A 19,828-nucleotide genomic window follows, 5' to 3' on the forward strand; every position below is an offset into this window, starting at 1 on the left:
CTTCTATTTTTAAGTGTATCATGATGACTCCTACTCCAGAGTTCCCGTACCTGGAATGCAACTCATCTAATGTGGCTTTATGCATCCCTATGATTCTCCATCTTGCTCACCTGTAATGTTTTTAAATCTTGAACCGAAAATAGTCCAAATAATGTATTCTTTAAAGACTTTTTTCCCCTCCTAAAAATGTAGGGACTTTCCCTGTTTCTTCATCACTTTAGAGTTACAGATACTGGCACATAGGTCTCAAAGAAATACTGATTGTTGAATAATCAAAGACTCTGAATCAGTGTCTTAAACTCCTCTATATGTCATTTAGTGCTTACTACAGTAGATACTCAGTTTTCATACTAAGTGATTAACTAATATTGTTTGAATCTCTCACTTGACTCTTAAAATGTTCATAAAATGTAGGATTAGTTAAAACTATAGCATTTGGTTTTTATGTGTTTTAAAATATGAGCCATAAAAATGGCATAAATTAAATGAAATATAGGGAAATGTTGCTGTGTTTTAAAAATGTTTCATTGGGTATTCATTTCTAGTAACTTTTCATAATGTTTCACAATATAAAATATACATTAACTCTTTTTTTCCATAAGAAAAAAGTAACCTGTCTTCCTTTGCTTGATTAAAACCAAGCACTGCAAAACACGGGAGGGCTTTCTAATCCTCAAAGAAAGATTAAATTCTGTTCAGTGTTCTTTTACTGTTGATGTGTTTTAGCCTGGGTTTTTGAAAAATCCTTATATCTTTTAATCAAGAATAAAATGATTTGGGGTCATCTTTATTCCTCTGAAATAGAATGTCAACATATATTTTTACGAACCATCCCTTGATTTTAGATAAAGATATTTAGACTTCTTAGATAATTTAGCCTTTAAAAATAAGGTATAAAGTTATTTTTCCTTTAAATTTACTTGACAGAAAAAAAATGCTTAGGAAGTTATTTTAAAAGTGACAGTTTTAGTTTTGCATGTAGTAATTGTCAAGATTGTCAGTGATAGAAACCAGAATATAACTTGAGTTTTCTCAGGTCAAAGTGATATTTATTGGTTCACTTGAACAGGCATGTTAGTGGTACACCAGACTTAAAAGTGACAGAACCATGTCTCCATCTTGCATCTCCATTTTGCTCTGTCTCTGCTTTTTATCATCCTAGTGCAGCTAGCTTTGAGTGGGAGTGGGAGGGCTGGCTTGGGTAAGTAAGGAATCCGTCAGTGATTACTAGCTGCTATGAACACACTTCATTCCAGTTTAGGGACCAAAGAGGAAAAAAGTCTTTATCTCCCCAGCTCAACTGAAGGACTTTAATGAGAGTAGAGTAGCTGATTACTGTGATTAACCCTGTTGGAGATATTTTCCCAGCTTTTTGGGTAAGAAGGTAGAGTCTGTTTTTTGAAGATGAGGAACAGGGTAGTGCTTAGCTGTTCAGAGCACACAAAACTTCTGTCTGCTCAGCATAATCTATCTCTCCCACCGGTGGCCACCCCTCGCCAACGACAGCGCGCCCCAAATCATACCCAGTCACTGCGTTCCTAGGCATTTGATGGCACCAGTGTTCTCAATGTTCAGGACAGTTCTCTGGGTGTTACTTACTTCTCTCTATCAGGCCCAAATGTACTCCTCATAATCTTGGGGACCTAAAAGGTGAATGATGATTCTAACCAATCCAGGCACAATCAATATATATTTGAAGAAAAAACAGCTTTGTCAAAATAAAAATCGGCCATTTAGTGAAGAGGAACTATGCTAGTCCCTACTTGAGAACATCTAGCATATCCAGTTGTCAGGGCCAGTGAACCTTGCTTTCCTGGAAGTGGCTTCCTTGGTCAGCCCATCTGCCCACCAGGACCCTGCCCACTAGAAGGATCTTCCCTGTTGACCTATGTGGCGCCTGAAAGGGCCACTGGGGAGGAGGATGCCATCCTCATTTAGCAGTCACTTCATATTTATATGGGAGTATAAACTTGAGCGTTACTTTGTCATAACTGGAGGCAAGTTTGGTTTTTGGTTTTTGTCTGTGTTTCTTGGTTTTGAACAATAGAGCTCCCTAAAAACCTAGGTCTACTGTTTGTCTCTTTCACCACAGAATCAGTATCTAATGCTAAAGTCATTTTTTTTCAGTCTGAATCTTTGAATCTAACCTTGCTCTTGACATTTTACCAGCAAGCTCGGGGAGTCTGCTCCTTCCCTAAATCCTTAGATTAACCTTTCTTTATAGAACAGTCTTTGGACTCTGTGGGAGAAGGCGAGGATGGGCTGATCTGAGAGAATAGCATTGAAACATGTATATTATCATATGTGAAACAGATCGCCAGTCCAGGTTTGATGCATGAGACAGGGTGCTGAGGGCTGGTGCACTGGAATGACCCAAAGGGATGGGATGGGGAGGGAGGTGGGAGGGGGCTTCAGAATGGGGAACACATGTAAACCCATGGCTGATTCATGTCAGTGTATGGCAAAAACCACTACAATATTGTAAAGTAATTAGCCTCCAATTAAAATAAATAAATTAAAAAAATAAAAAAAGATGTATTTATTGACTTGACCTCGAGGCCACTGAGGACAGTAGCATCTGTCCACCTGCCCCCAGCCCTCATCCCAATTGCTTTTCATTTCAAATGAAGTCACCCTCTTTTACATGCAAGGAATACTCAAGAGAAGGTAATAGTGTAGTCCCTGAAGGTCTGGTACCTCTCTGGAGAATTTCTCCCTGGTCTGTTTTCTAACTGGAGGGTGGGGAGAAAAACGTCAGATTTTAGAACATGTAAAAATGGCAGAAAGAGTGTATTGAAGATGCATAATTATGCTGGAGACCCTTTCTTGCTTGCAGATGGGCAAGTTTGGAAGTTGACTTTTCACTTTCTTTCAGCCCCTGTAGAAAAGGCCAAGGGTCATTCTTACATTTTTTTTTTCCTCCCCAGTTCTTAAAAGCTACACAAAAGTTGAATCCTAAACTCAATAAAAAACAATCATGCATTCTTAATTTTCTTCTCCTATTCATCATCTACTTTTACTTTTCTATGTTCCTCTCTCTACATAGGAATCTGTTTGAATACACTGTTTCTCCTGGTTTCCTTTTTGCTCAGCATCATCTTACTTTTGTCTGACTAAAGTAAGATTTTCTCAGTCACTCACAATCAGCCTCTCAGATCTCCTGATTCTTCTTTTTCAATCTTAATACACACAGTTTCTTTGTATTTTGATATTTGACCCTTTCTCTGTCACCAAGACCAGCATTCACAACTGTTCTGCTCCCTCTTCTCTCTGAATCATACAATAATCATTTGCCAAAAGTTTTCACCAATTGTTTATTTTTTCCCTTCTCTAACTCATGGTGTTCATATCTGCTTAATCTTAAAAAGATAAAGTGAAAATGCAACTCTCTGTTCCTAAACCTTTAGTGACCTCGTACATTTATTCAATCAATTCTGCTATGTGCCAAACATCATGCTGGTTATTGGAGATAAAATGATGAATGGTGCAGAGCAATCCAGGCACCCATGGAGGATTATAGTCTATCAGGAAAAAATTGACCCAGCGTTAAGGACAGGCTTATTCAGTATTTAGAGCTCTGGTATTCAAAACTCTCTCCTGTACGATTATAGCTTATTTTCTTTCTCTTATTGATAAAAGCAATCATCTGACTTGTTCATCACATCTTTGGTTTTTTTTTTTTAGGCAAAAAAAAAAAAGAGCCCAGGGGCTTTTAGTGGACTCTTCCACTAGACTCTGTGGCTTTAGATTTGGCACAGACTTTGTGTCATGATCTCATAATCTTTAAATGGTAATAATAGAAAGTAATTACTGACATATACTGAATATTTACATTAGGCCAGCAAAAACTAATGGCTAAAAGCACAGATTCTCAGTTAAATTTCTGGGTCTGAGTCCTGGCTCTGCTGTTTATTAGCTCTGAAACCTTTGTGTCTCAGTGCCTTAGCATCTTCATCTGTAAAATGGGAAGAATAATTTGAGAATGATTAAGTAAGTTAATAGGATAAAATACATTAAAACATTACCTGGTACATTATTAGAGCCATAAACTCTTAGCAATTTGATTATTACTTTTCTAAGTAGATAGTAGGCTTCCCTGGTGGCTCAGTGGTTAAGGCCCTGCCAATGCAGGAGACATGGGTTCTATCCCTAGGTCAGCAAGATCTCCTGGAGAAAGAAATGGCAACCACTAGAGTATTCTTGCCTGGGAAATGCCATGAAGAGAGGATCCTGGTGGGCTATAGTTCATGGGGTTGCAAAAGAGTCAGACACAACAGCAGCAAGTAGATAGTAGTGTTATCCATATTTAACCAATGAGGAAATAAAATGTCTTGTCCAGGACCACACAGTTAGTGACAGAGTCTGAACTCTAATCTAGACATTCTGGCTTCAGAGCAGATACTAATAACTACTACTCCATGAAGCCTCCATTATAACATACTGTAATACTGTAGTTAAATAATCAACATTTAACAAACTTTAAAACTATAATTCACTCCGAATATGTAAGGTGTAATTATCCATACTATAGTAAGGTATGATTGAAGAAGACACTAATTTATTTCCTTTCCATACCTTGAAACCTTTTAACTATACCAGTAATTACATTAATAAATATTTCTACATCATTATGGGCTTCCTAGGTGGCTCAGTGGTAAAGAATCTGTCTACCACTTCAGGAGATGTGGAAGACCAGGGTTCATTCCCTGGGTCAAGAAGATCCCCCGGAGTAGGAAGTGGCAACCTGCTCCAGTATTCCAGACTGAAAGATCCCACGGACAAAGGAGCCTGCTGGGCTGCAGTCCACGGGGTCACAAAGAGTTGGACGTGACTGAGTACACACACACTCCATCGTTATATAACTTCAACAACTCTTTTTGCATACGCAAATTCATATAATTCTCACTATCACTTTTTGAGGTTGGCAAAGTCAGTATTATTATCTCCATTTTAAAAATGAGAATGCAGAGGATCAGAAAGTTAAGTAACTTGCTCAAGCGTTCAAAGACAGTAAATGAGAAAGTCTCTAGCCTAAGTCTGAAGCCCCAGATCTTATCCTTTGCTTCACTATAATTCCATGCTGTAATTTACTGATTTCTTTCAGCAGATGGAAAACGAATTTTTATGATATAATTTACCATTATAAACAAATATATATAAATATCATAGACCCCTGTGTACAAAGACAAAACTATTTGAACTAATTTTTCTTTCCTTTCTCTTTTTAAAGATTGTGATTGCTAGCATCATGTGCAGTTACAACAGAAATGACTGGATGGAACTCTCCAGAAAGGCTGAGGTAATGATTTCTTTATATTTATTTTATTTCTTCTCTTCTATTTTTATTAGTTTTAAATAAAGAGCTGTCATGAAAAATAACCCAGTAGAAGAAAAATTGAGTGAAAAATGGTAACTTAAAACATTTCTATTACAATTTGTTTACCCTGTGTTTTCATTAAAATGATGGAAATGTAAATTTAAAAGGAATCTATTCTATAAAAGTAGTCCCTTAGATTTCACGCACTGCCTAAAAATCCTTTATTCTTTGACTCCATATACTCTTTATTTGCATATTAAGCAAACTGTATATTATGATGGATGCCATGATAAAATTTAATTCTACCTTTGAGAGTCTAACTTGATCTTACCTTGCCTTTAGGCAAGCTAGTTTGACAGCAAGAAAAGAAATTTTGAATATGAAGCTCTTGAATATTTAAAATATAAAAGGTTCATTTAATACTATTCTAGTTTGAATACAGACATGCATAAAATGGTAGGACAGAATGCTCCTGAATGGAACACTAGTCAGCGAGTTTTCTATAATATAAATTGAATCTTGCACAAATGCAAACAACTAACCATGTGCCTCAAATTTCTATTTCAAATAGAAAAATACATACTTAAAATTATGTAGTTATGTCCATTGTCCTATCGTAAAAAACACTGTAGCTGGGGTTTCTTGAAAACCTCTAAGATGTGAAGACTAAACCTAACAATAATTGTGAACTAACAACTCTGCCTTATAAAATGTTATAAAGATTTTTATAGCATTTAAATATTGTGATTGTACAGTTTATTTGGATATCTTAGATCTGTGAGGGCAAAAATTGTTTCTGGGACTTAGAGGGATGAAATTAAATATGATCAGTAATTGGCTTCATGATCTTTGTTGCTGGGTCCATTTTACACATGTATTTACCTAATTGACCGTGAAATTTTCCACAGAGTCCAGGTTTGGCATGAGTTTTGCCAATTTAAAGCTGACTATGATGAATGGCTTTATCACACTACTTGCTCCTCTGCTTTCTGTAGAATAAGATACTGAAAGTATTTTTGTCAATAATGTGTTAATTTTTTTTCTTTATGATTTTTTTCCATTTATTTCTATTAGTTGGAGGCTAATTACTTTACAATATTGTAGTGGTTTTTGCCATACATTGACATGAATCAGCCATGGATTTGCATGTGTTCCCCAGTACAGTATACTATCGCATATATATGGAATTTAAAAAGATGGTAATGATAATTTTTAAATAAGCCAATTTTACTTTTAAGAAGTCAAAAACTTTTATATATGCATAAAGATACAGCTTAAAGATAATTTCCATAGTTCTCACATATATCTAATATATATCTATCTCATATATATCTCAGATATCTCATATATCTCATATGTGAGATATATAGTATTCACATATATCTAATTCTTTAATTGTAGTTTTATTCAATATTGTTTTCTAGTTTCTCATTAGCAATCAGTCAGAGTAAAAGGGGAAGGAAGAAAAAAAGGAAAATGTGTTGGAAAGAAAGAAAAGGAAAAAGATATGCCTTCCATTCAGTCAAAATAGTCTGTTAGATTTCTCAACAGAAGAGCAATTTACATATCAAGAAGTTCGACCTATAGTGTCAATTAAAAAAAAAAAAAAGTTCCCTCTCGTCTTTGAAATATGGACCAGCTCAGGGCATAACACTTGAAGGAACTATCCCCAGGTCTTCATATTGCCCTGGAGGGAAGCAATAGTCAGCATGATTCCATCATAGCTCATATGGTAGGCACCCAGTAAAGCTTTGTAGAGTCAGTATTTGGTTTTGTTTCTGTGAACACATGCTTCACAACAGATTAAAGCAGATTTTCTTACAATGGAAGAGCCCACATTAAAACAAATCAACAAAAACAAAAGTGTTCAAGCCAAAGTTACTATACTACTTACAGTGTACATTTGTTTGGGGGTGGTGATAATGAAGGGTAGGAATCTGAGAGAACATGCCAGCTGTCCTACAAGCCATTGCTTTTAAGTTCAGCAAATCACTTAATATGATGATGGATATACTTTAAATTCATGAAGTTCCTCTCTATAGAGTAGATTAATTCTTGAATTGCACAACAGGGAATTCAGAAAATCTTGCTATCAGTTCTTCACTGTTATATCTGAAAACAGAAATGCATGTGTGTAATAGCAGAGCAGATCCAGTTGTACAAGGACATGAAAAAAATAGAGAGAGAGAAACTCTTTATCAGAATGAAAATTTGGACAAGAAGGGACCATTATTATTTATTTCATTGGAGACTACCACTTTATTATATTATTTTGAATAAACATTTAGGACCAAGTGTTGGGGTTAAAAAAAAAAAACAGAAACCTAGCACATTCTTAAAATATGGTAAAATCTACCAGATGCTGTTTTTAAAAGTCAATGTGCATGCAGTATACCCTTTTTTTCACATGCATATTCTTGGAAATAGAACCATGTTGAACCAAACTTTCCTTTCCACTCGAACTCTCCAGAATATACATGCTTTTAATGTCTTATTCCTCAACCTGATTTTAATTTGTCTTGTTTTTTGAGCACCATAAAACAGAAGCAGACTCCGGAAAAGGTTTTACAGCTTGGTGTCAAATCGGTAGCATTGTTAGACTTGGTTCAATTTCTTTGGTTCAGATATCTGATCACATGCTATCCTAATTTTCTGGGACATTGATAAACTATTCCAATCCCATGGAAGGAAGATCTCTGAAGCACTTACTATTTTCAGAGTCCCTGGCCATCCAAAACAAAGGTGAATAAGGTATAGCCTCAGCTGTATAGACATGTTCACAGTTTAAATGTATATACCAAATTGAACCATACCCCATAGTAGATCTTAAATAGATCTTGAACTCATTTGAATAGATTTGGAATCCATTTCTTTCTTAATGTGTGTTAGCTTAGAAAACAGAGCCTGAGTCAAAATTAATGTGAAGATGCTTCACTGAAGGATTCAATTCCAAAGCAATAAGAATAGTGGGAGGGGGGTGAGGGGAGTGAAGGCAATGGGAAGAAGGGAAAGCAGATGGAGTGTGGTGCGTTCCAGAGCTGGCTGCCACTTCACAAGGAGATGGAGCCAATTGCTCAGCCATGTGGGATGGGAGGGCTGTGTGGGATCATCCTGCTTCACAACAGTTTAGAGAAGAAGATGAGTGGAGGACATATCTACTGGTTCCTTCTGTTTCTTCTCTCTCACTCGTCACACTTTACACCCCAAAGGCTTACTTTCTTCTGCACATTTGGGCTGCGGGTCCTTCCCTCCTTAAGCAGCTGCTTCAGAAGCCAAATCCTGCAGCATGTTGTGAGCACTGGCCCTCCTGGAGCCCCCACCCTGACACGTTCAGTGGAGGGTCCTGCTCTCATTCTGAGGGAGCGATGAGAGCTGGCAGGGACAGGAAAGCAGAGGATAGCAACAGGAACCAAGGTTCTTTTACAAGCTAGTGGCAAAAGCTTGGGTGGCAAGTAAGGCCACCAAATTTGAGGAGACATATTAATTAGGTGTGGCTCAATATGCATTGCACTTGTGTGTGCTAAGTCATTTCAGCCATGTCCAACTCTGTGTGACCCTATGAACTGCAGCCTGCCAGGCTCCTCTGTCCATGGGATTTTCCAGACAAGAATACTGGAGTGGGTGGCCTTGTCCTCCTCCAGGGGATCTTCCCAACCCAGGGATCAAGCCTGCTCTTCTATCTAACCTGCATGGGCAGGCAGGTTCTTTACCACTAGCACCACCTGGGAAACCCTCAATATGAGTTGCTACCATCCTAATCTGAAAGCCCCATTAATCTCTTTGCTTTCAATCAACTCACAGTCTTCCCACTAGCTTTCTTACCATGTAAAACTCTTAACTTGACCTGTGTGGTCTGGTACCTGGCCATTCCCCTGGTGTCTCCTTGGGTTTGTTCTTTACATTCCAGACCCCAATGGCCTTCTTTTACTCCTCCAACACACTTGTACCTCAGAGCCTTTGCCATTACCCTGGGCTGAAATGTTCTCTCTTCCTCCTCTCAGAGCTCCCTGACTAGAAGTTTAATCCCCTATCCTACTCCTTCTGAAATTCTATCCTCAGGAGCTAGGATATCATATCATTATCATAAAGTTAATGAAAGTTTAGCTTCAGAGACCTTACTTGTACAAGCTTCTTCCAAGGCACTGTACCTGATTTTCTCTTTTTAATTTTTAAATCATTTTTATTTTCAAAGAAGTACCTGCAAATTGTATGAACTTCAGGCTCCTCCCCCAAATCTGGATCTACCTCTGCTCATGCCTTTTCTCCACAGAATTTAATAAAACTGGTGATTAACAGTGATGTCATCAGCTCTTTCACCTGTCTTCTTGTGACAAAGCAAACTGTCTGGGTGGACATCTCATCTGGTTCACTATTTAACCCCCAATTCCAAACACAGGGCTTTGCTGGTCAGTGGACAGTCCTCAGATATTTGTTGAATGAAGCAAAATAAAGGCAAAGAGCTGATATACAGGCATGTGACAAACAAAAGGAAGCAATTACAGAGTCAATGGGAAGAAATGGATTTGATTTGGCACCATGAACTTGAGGTGATTAAAATCCAAAGCTGAAGGTCAGGGATTTGATGGGTGATTGCCAAGGGTCTGACTATAACTGGTATGCCAAGGGTCTGACTATAACTGCTATGCCAAGACAAGGAAGGTCCAGCTGAGAGGCATAGGTGTCAAAACCAGGTGACCATACTATTCCTAGCAGAGAGTCCAAATAAACCGCTTTGAAGCCAGGTTCCTTTCATTTTTTTTTTTTTAATTAGGATCTGGACTAGCAGTATTTCATAAAATTAAATAGATGTTGAAGTTAGGAAATCTCAAATAGGCTGAGATACAAAGCAGACAGAGGTACATGATGGGAGTACGTAGGACCAGTTGGATATAAGTCCCTGAACACTAAGAGTCAGCAGGACGGAACAGAATCAGGAAAGATAGATGTCTACTTGGAGATGAGAGATGGTCACAGACTTAGTGCCCAGTGGGGCCCAGGCCAATCCAGCGTTTACTTGTCCCAGGTCCACTTCAAAGTGGTCTAAGATCCCAGAGAACTTGGGTCCCCAGTTTTGGATAGTTGAGACTGATTGACAGTGTTGCTATGTAGAAAGTTGGCAGTGGGCCTCATGTATTCTTTTAACAGAAGAAAATTAGAGAGAATCCAAGAAGTGTTCCTGGAGTAGGCAGTGGCAACCCACTCCAGTATTCTTGCCTGAAAAATTCCATGGACAGAGGAGCCTGGCAAGCTATGGCCCATGGGGTCACAAAGAGTTGGACATGACTGAGTGACTGACTGAGCAGACCCCAAGAAATGTAGCTTCACGTCTTTCTACCCTGCTTGGTCTCTTAAGTCCTTTATTTGTTCCCCTTGACCCATGGAAGACTTCTCTTCCCACTAGGGCTCTGATGTACAGCCCCAAACACCCTCTGTCGTTCTCACTGTGCTCAGGCTCTGATACCCCTACTGGGCCCTCGTGGCTCTTCCTCCAAACTTCCTAGTCACCTCCCTTGCTCATCCCCAGCCAGTGACTTTAGAACTACATAGATGGATAAGGAAGGGAGGGGTGAGGAAAGGAGAAGGAAAAGAACTGTGTACCCCGTGTTGTTGGACATATCGTACAAGGGTTTGTGGTTTTGCTTCCCTAATTTCTCTGAGAGGTTTTACAAAATGATTCAGAGAATTTTAGAAATCACGTTACTACCACGACTCTGAGAATTTCTTAGAATAGTTTTCTGCCACCACTTCCCCCGGCCCCAAGTATGGATTTTTGTTGTTTTGTTGTTCAGTCACTCAATCATGGAATTCTTCATGGACAGAGGATACTAGCAAGAATACTAGAGTGGTTTGTCATTTTCTACTCAAGAGGATCTTCCCAACCTAGTGATTGAACCCTCGTCTCCTGCATCTCCTGCATTGGCAGGCAAATTCTTTACCACTGAGCCACCTGTGAGACCCCCAAAGTGTGTATATAGCTACTTTATATTCTTTCTCAGATCAAAGCTGAGGAAAGGCAAGTTGGAGATTGTTACTGAATGGATAGATGGATGGATGGATAGATGGATAGACAGTGAGACAGGTAATTAGACTAGATTAACTGCTTATACTTACATAATATTTACTGCAGTCCAGGCACTGTTCTAAGTCATTCGCTTTTATTAAATTTATTTGTACCTTAGAAAAGCAACCTTATGAGGTACTTTTCTGTTTTCCATGTTTTGGAAATGAGGAGACTGAGGCCAAAAGTTGTTAAATAATATGCCCAAGTTCACACAGCTAGTATGTGGTAAAAGTGGGATTCAAACCCATGAAATCTGGCTCTATAGTCCATGCTATTAACATATCATTCTACTTCATGCTGATAAACAGATGATAAATAGATAATGTATGAAATTAGAAGCAGCAAATTTTCTATGTCACTGCCTTCACTAGATTATTTTATTGTATAATCATTTAGGTGAGGCAGAATAAACTCTGGGCTAAGTGACTAAACTAAAAAGCTTGTGACTAACAGGAGTCAGAATGCATGCCCAGTTTCAGTTAATTTAACATTTCATGGTAATTCAGCAATTAAGGCTTTCTGAATGCATGTGGTTGCTTGGAAATAGAATTAACTGCCTTTTAAGGTGGTGTACATCGTATGACAAGAATATTGAAGCAGAGGCCAAATGAATATTCCCCAGCTCTTGGTGTTATTTTGAGCAGGATTATCTGTTTTTGAGGCCTAGATCCTCATTTCAAAGGTCTTTATGGGTATGTTTAATGGGTTAGCATTTGTATATATATATATATAATGCTGGGAAAATTTTTGACAGTCACTGAAAAGACTAAATTTAATAAGTGGTCTTATAAGATTTTAGTATCTATTTAATATTTAGAAACTTGAAAGATGTCGAGTTGTAATGTTTTGTTATCACGTTAAACCAATTCTAGTGGAATACCTGATTTCTAATAAGTTATGATAGTGACCAAGAATACAGGTTCTATACTTAAAATACTTGATTTAAAGATCCTATTCTCATTTACAAGCTTTAGAATAATAAATTAGTCACTTGAATTCTTTGTACCTTGATTTTATCAGTTACATAATAGGAATAATGATATATCCATTATAAAAAGCCTAGTAAAGTGTCTGACATATTGTTAAGTGTTTGATAAATGTTAGTTATTATTGCCTATTATAAATCTAATTGTAAGCTTGTGCTTACATTTTAGAAAATATGTATAATGTAAATATCTATACAAATGACACCTAAAGCTTATTCCAAAATGTTGTTGAGTTGATTTGCTGTTAATTGCTGCATTTCAACTAGCAGTCTAAAGCAAATAAGTCTAAAAGAAATATTTGAAATAACTAAGACATAATAAGAAAAAATATATACTTGCAGTGTAGAGCCTTTTAATTAAGCTGCAGATTCCCACATGACCTGGTTTTGAGATAGGTCCTATTGTCTCCAGTTTACACTTGAATGTGTCTATGCTTAGTTGCTTAATTGTGTCCAACTCTCTGAGGCCCCATGGACTGCAGCCCATCAGGCTCCTCTGTCCATGGGATTTTCCAGGCAAGAATACTGGAGTGGACTGCCTTCCTCCTCCAGAGGCCCTTCCTGATCCAGGGGTGGAACACATGTCTCCTGAGTCTCCTGCATTTCAGGCAGGCGGGTTCCTTACTGCTGAGCCATCTGGGAAGCCCTTACACTTGTGTAGACGGGAACAAAGAAGCTTAACTGCCTTGCCCAAGTTCCTTAGCAGATCTAGGATTGGAACTCAGAGTTTAGCAGGTTGTGCTTTGTCTAAACTTACCACCGAACTCTGATTCAAATACTTTTCAAATAACATGAAGCATTTACAAAAACCATAATAAAACCATGTTAGAAAATAGGCTGAATGACTCATTGAACTTTCACAAATGTGCAGAAGGAAAAGCAAGCTCACTCATGAGTAAAGGCGAGTAAGAAAGTCAACCAAGAAAGATGTAGCTATCGATAGAATACTTGTTTGCTGAGGTCTTATTTAAAATTAATAAATAGGAAAAAATCGTGAATGATTAGGAAGAAAAGAGACATTTGAAAAAAAGTTGTTGGTCTAAAGAAAGGTCTGATATTCTTAGAAAATAATGAACTTTTTAAAAAGTCTTTCCATGATGTGATAAACATGCTATAATATTTTGGAAACTGAGCCACGCGTACCTTACTCAAAAAGAAATGGTGGCATTGAAGATTCTAGACGTTAGGTAAAAGAATCATTTCGTTTATCGTCCATTTCTCAAATTTAAAAAAGTGTTTTATTGTTCTTAGAGTTTTTACAGAAGACTTCTAAAGAATTCTATGGTTCTCCAGTTATTTTAAGAATGCTTAGTGTGAAATAGTTTGTTCATTTCTATAGGTCCCGTTTGTATGAATTAATGATTTAAATAAGAAAGAGTCCTACTTAATTATCAAGTAAGACAAAATTATCTGTACTTCATGTTTCTTAGGATGGACTTTTAAAAAATACAATAAGATTGATTCAGTTTAAAAATATGAGAGAAATGGGTGAAGAAAATTAAGAGGTACAAACTTTCAATTACAAAAGAAATGACTCATGGGTATGAAATGCATGATATAGTCAATAGTAATGTAATATCTTTGTGTGACGACAGATGGTGACTAGACTTATCATGATGATTATGTGTAATGTATAGGAATGTATAAAAATATTGAATCACTGTGTTGTGCACCAGGAATTAACATAGTATTATAGATAAATTATAATTCAAAAATAAACAAACTTATAGAAAAATAGATCAGATTTGTGGTTACCAGAGTTATTGGGTGAAGGTGGTCAAAGGCCTAAACTTCTGGTTATAACAAAAGAAGTATTAGGGATGTAATGTACAACTTGATTAATATAATTAATACTGCAGTATGTAACAGAGAAAATCCTGAGAGTTCTCATCATAGGACTTTTTTCTTTTATCTTGTGTCTATATGTGATGATGGATGTGCTCTAAACTTATTGTGGTAATCATTCATGGTGCATTAAAATTAAATCATTATGCTATACACCAAAAACTTATATAGTGCTGTATGTCAGTTGTATCTCAATAAATCTAGAAGAAAAAATGAAAATATAAAGAGCAAAACCAAGAAGAAAAAATAAGCCTGATACATGTGTTATATGTGTGCTTTACTTTTTTTAGCATATAGAAAAAGTAGAAAATTACATGTTAAATTGTTAACATAGATTACTTTAGAGGTACAAAATTGAAAGAGAGAGGAGAAAAACTATCTATATTTTTATATATTTTGATTTAATTTGAACTATTACCACAATCTTATTTTCCACTTGAATTTTTTTAAAGCAACATAGAATACAATGAATGGTGTTCCCAGTTTGGGCAATTAACATGCTTGAGTGCTCTGAAGCATTTGAAAGCAGTATTAATAAATAATAAAAGTTAACTAATAAAAGAACATTTAAAATTTTATTCATATTTATTCCATTAGCCTGCTACATTTTTCTTTGCCCTGCTACCTTTAGTACCAATTATCCAGAATTAATGAGGTTTGTTTCTATAAAAACAGAAGCTGTATAGGGCAGAATCAACATGATATCAAACAGACCTGAGTTAAAAATCTCTGTTGTGTCACTTGATAACCAGACTGGTCATTTAATTCCCTTGTGCATCAGTTTCCTCATCTGTAAAATTGGTACCTGATTATTCCAAGGAGGATGAGAGTTAGAGATAAGAAATACAACTCACAGAGAGCAGTGAGTGTCATAAACACTCAATACATATTTGCTTTTGTTATTAGAACTGTGTCTGAATGTCTCCTATAGAGATATAGGTCGTCAGTGGCCTGCCACAGGGGCTCTGGGGGCAGCAGACCTGGGTATGGCATAAGCCTTTTTGGGGGGCACAAACAAAATCTTGTGCTCACAAGGACCCAGGAGAAAGGAGCAGTGACCCCACAAGAAACCGACCAGACATGCCCATGAGTGTCCAGGAGTCTCCGGTGGAGGCATGGGTTGGCAGTTGCCTGCTTCAGGGCTGGGGGCATTGAGTGTAGCAGTGCTGTATGGGACCTTTTGAAGGAGGTTGCCATTATCTTCATCACCTCCACCATAGTTTGCCCTCAGGTCAAGCAACAGGGAGGGAACATAGCCCTGCCCATCAGTGGAAAATTGGATTAAAGATTTACTGAACATGGCCCAGCCCATCCAAACAGGACTCAGTTTTGCCCTCAGTCTCTTCCATCAGTAAACTTCCATAAGGATCTTTTCCCTATCCATCAGAAGGCAGAAAGGATGAAAACCACAATCACTGAAAACTAACTGAAATGATCACATGGAGCACAGCCTTGTCTAGCTCAATGAAACTATGAATCATGCCGTGTAAGGCCTCCCAAGATGGAGGGGTAATTGTGGAGAGTTCGGACAAAACGTGGCCCACTGGAGAATGGGATGGCAAACTACTTAAGTATTCTCACCTTAAGAACCCTGTGAACACTGTGAAAAGGCAAAAAGGTATGACAATCAGAGATGAACTCCCCAGGTCGAAAGGTGCCCAATATGCTACTGGAAAAGAATGGTGAAAAAACTCCAGAGAGAACGAAGAGACAAATCCAAAGCAAAAACAATACCCAGTTGTGGATATGACAGATGATGGAAATAAAGTCTGATACTGTAAAGAGGAATATTGCATAGGAACCTAGAATGTTAGGTCCGTGAATCAAGGCAAATTGGAAGTAGTCAAACAGGAGATGGCAAGAGTGAACATCGACATTTCAGGGATCAGTGAACTGAAGTGGGCTGGAATGGGTGAATTTAACTCAGATGACCATTATATCTACTACTGTGGGCAAGAATCCTTTAGAAGAAATGGAGTAGCCGTCATAGTCAATAAAAGAGTTCAAAATGCAGCACTTGGATGCAATCTCAAAATGACAGAATGATCTCTGTTTGTTAAGGCAAACCATTCAATATCACAGTAATCCAAGTCTGTGCCCCAACCAATAATGCTGAAGAAGCCGAAGTTGAACAGTTCTGTTAAGACCTACAAGACCTTCTAAAACTAACACCCAAAAAAGATGTCCTCTTCCTTATAGGGGACTGGAATGCAAAAGTGGGAAGTCAAGAGCTACCTGGAGTAACAGGCAAATTTAGCCTTGGAGTACAGAATGAAGCAGGGCAAAGGCTAACAGTTTTGCCAAGAGAACACACTGGTTATAGCAAACACCCTCTTCCAACAACACAAGAGAAGACTCTACATGTGGACATCACTAGATGGTCAATACTGAAATCAAATTGATTATTTTCTTTGCAGTCAAAGGTGGAAAAGTTCTACACAGTCACCAAAAACAAGACCGGGAGTTGATTGTGGCTCAGATCATGAACTCCTTATTGCCAAATTCAGGCTTAAATTGAAGAAAGTTGGGAAAACCACTAGAACATTCAGGTATGACCTAAATCAAATCCCTTATGATTATACAGTGGAAGTGACAAATAGATTCAAGGGATTATATTTGATAGAGTGCCTGGAGAACTATGGATGGAGGTTCATGACATTGTACAGGAGGTGGTGATCAAGACCATCCCCCCAAAAAAGAAATAGAAAAAAGCAAAATGACTGTCTGAGGAGGCCTTACAAACAGCTGAGAAAAGAAGAGAAACTAAAAGCAAAGGAGAAAAAAGATATACCTATATAAATGCAGAGTTCCAAAGAATAGAACGGAGAGATAAGAAAGCCTTCCTCAGTGATCAATGCAAAGAAATAGAGGAAAACAATAGAATGGGGAAGACTAGAGATCTCTTCAAGAAAATTAGAGATACCAAGGGAACATTTCATGCAAAGATTAGCACAATAAAGGACAGAAACGGTATGAACCTGACAGAAGCAGAAGATATTAAGAAGAGGTGGCAAGAATACACAGAAGAACTGTACAAAAAAGATCTTTATGACCCAGATAAACACTATGGTCTGGTCACTCACCTAAAGCCAGATATCCTAGAATGCTAAGTCGAATGGGCCTTAGGAAGCATTGCTACGAACAAAGCTAGTGGAAGTGATGGAATTCCAGTTGAGCTATTTCAAATCCTAAAAGATGATACTGTGAAAGTGCTGCACTCAATATGCCAGCAAATTTGGAAAACTCAGCTATGGCCACAGGACTAGAAAAGGTCAGTTTTCCTTTCAGTTCCAAAGAAAGGCAATGCCAAAGAATGTTCAAACTATGGCACAATTGCACTCATCTCACACACTAGGAAAGTAATGCTCAAAATTCTCCAAGCCAGGCTTCAACAGTATGTGAACCATGAACTTCCAGATGTTCAAGCTGGATTTAGAAAAGGCAGAAGAACCAGAGATCAAATTGCCAACATCTGCTGGATCATGGAAAAAGCAAGAGAGTTCCAGAAAAATATCTACTTCTGCTTTATTGACTATGCCAAAGCCTTTGACTGTGTGGATCACAATAAACTGTGGAGAATTCTGAAAGAGATGGGAATACCAGACCATCTGACCTGCCTCCTGAGAAATCTGTATGCCGGTCAAGAAGCAACAATTAGAACTGGACATGGAACAACAGACTGGTTCCAAATCAGGAAAGGAGTACATCAAGTCTGTATATTGTCACCCTGCTTATTTAACATATATGCAGAGTACATCATGAGAAATGCCAGGCTGGATGAAGTACAAATTGGAATCAAGATTGCCAGCAGAAATATCAATAACCTCACATATGCAGATGACACCTCTGTTATGGCAGAAAGCGAAGAACTAAAGAGCCTCTTGATGAAAGTGAAAGAGGAGAGTGAAAAAAGTTGGCTTAAAACTCAACATTCAGAAAACTAACATCATGGCATCTGGTCCCATCATTCATGGCAAAGAGATGGGGAAACAATGGAAACTGTTACAGACTTTATTTTGGGGGACTCCAAAATCACTGCAGGTGGTGACTGCAGCCATGAAATTAAAAGACGCTTGCTCCTTGGAAGAAAAGCTATGACCAACCTAAACAGCACATTAAAAAGTAGAGACATTACTTTACCAACAAAAGGTCTGTCTAGTCAAAAATATGGTTTTTTCAGTAGTTACGTATGGGTGTGAGAGTTGGACTATAAAAAAAGTTGAGTGCCGAAGAATTGATGCTTTTGAACTGTGGTGTTGGAGAAGACTCTTGAGAGTCGCTTGGACTGCAGGGAGATCCAACCTGTCAATCCTAAAGGAAATCAGTCCTGAATATTCACTGGAAAGACTGATGCTAAAGCTGAAACTCCAATACTTTGGCCACCTGATTCGAAAAACCAACTCACTGGATAAGACCCTGATGCTGGGAAAGATTGAAGGCCAGAGGAGAAGGGGATGACAGAGGATGAGATGGTTGGATGGCATCACCAATATGATGGACATGAGTTTGAGCAGGCTCTGGGAGTTGGTGATGGACAGGGAAGCCTGGCAAGCTTCAGTCCATGAGGTCACAGAGAGTCGGACACAACTGAGCAACTGAACTGAATTATCCTTGTATAGATACCCTCATTTGACAGAGTCAGAATATACCTCATAAAATAGCCGTGGTGCAGGACAAAGTGTAGTTAAAATTTGGCAAATGTGACCTATGTTGTATTATCGGTGGTGAAAGCCTATTAGTACACAGTTTAAAGCTTTGCGTTTTCTTTCATTTTCTTTCCTCATCTTAAAGGCTTCTGGAGCAGATGCCCTGGAGTTAAATTTATCGTGTCCACATGGCATGGGAGAAAGAGGAATGGGCCTGGCTTGTGGGCAGGTAAGGACCTCAACAGCTGCCGTTATGTATGTCTGTTACAGAACAGGCCCCTGTATGGATAGTTACTCTACCTTAGGCAGGAAGATGGGAGGATCAGATGACTGGCTTGAGACTTCCAGGTCTGCATTGTTTAAATATTTAGTGCTTAAAAAGTAGAAAATTAGAGAAGCTGAAATTACAGCAACTGTTTAGTTTTTATTGAGGAAAATATCACATTATGTGCTTGACAGGAGGTAATATCATAACAAATCGTTTTTAAAAGCGCTGAGGCAGAATTAGCTGATTTCAAATGCAGTGTTCTTTATTCATTCCTGATGCTGATCCACTTTCCCTGGAGCAATATACTGTACGAAATGCATTGTTCGTAGTGATTTTGTAGTAAATGGGGCACAGCACAAATTGCATTTTACATTTTTTAGCATATGATCATTATTCTCTAACTGTGTTTTGGGAGTTGCAAAAAGACTTTGATGATATTTTTATTTTTTGATACAATAAATGGAACCTTCATGCTAAAACTCTTTCAGAAACTTAATGAATAAAATGTGGAAATCTGTGTTAATATGTAGAAAATACTGCATCTTTATGTAACTAGATACAGTGTTATATGTTAAGGAACAATGTAAAAGCTTAATGCTAAAAAGGTGAGTATTTTGCATCTAATTTAACTTTTAAGCCCAGAGGGACATGATGTGAATTAAATAATACAAATTGTTGTAATTTATGACAAATTTCCTAGTCCTAA

The 19,828-nt window shown here is 37.8% G+C and overlaps 1 protein-coding gene across 1 annotated transcript in view; it reads left to right on the forward strand.

Moving 5' to 3' along the window:
• DPYD (dihydropyrimidine dehydrogenase) overlaps positions 1–19,828 on the forward strand; it is an 892,784-nt gene that overhangs the window by 578,588 nt on the left and 294,368 nt on the right. Inside the window, exons 15-16 of the mRNA XM_065908208.1 lie at positions 5,231–5,299; positions 19,000–19,083. Coding sequence (XP_065764280.1) covers positions 5,231–5,299; positions 19,000–19,083 — 153 coding nt within the window. The remainder of the gene's footprint in view (positions 1–5,230; positions 5,300–18,999; positions 19,084–19,828) is intronic.

The sequence above is a fragment of the Muntiacus reevesi genome, chromosome 1 (genome assembly GCF_963930625.1).
Source record: "Muntiacus reevesi chromosome 1, mMunRee1.1, whole genome shotgun sequence".
Classification (NCBI taxonomy): Eukaryota; Metazoa; Chordata; class Mammalia; order Artiodactyla; family Cervidae; genus Muntiacus; species Muntiacus reevesi.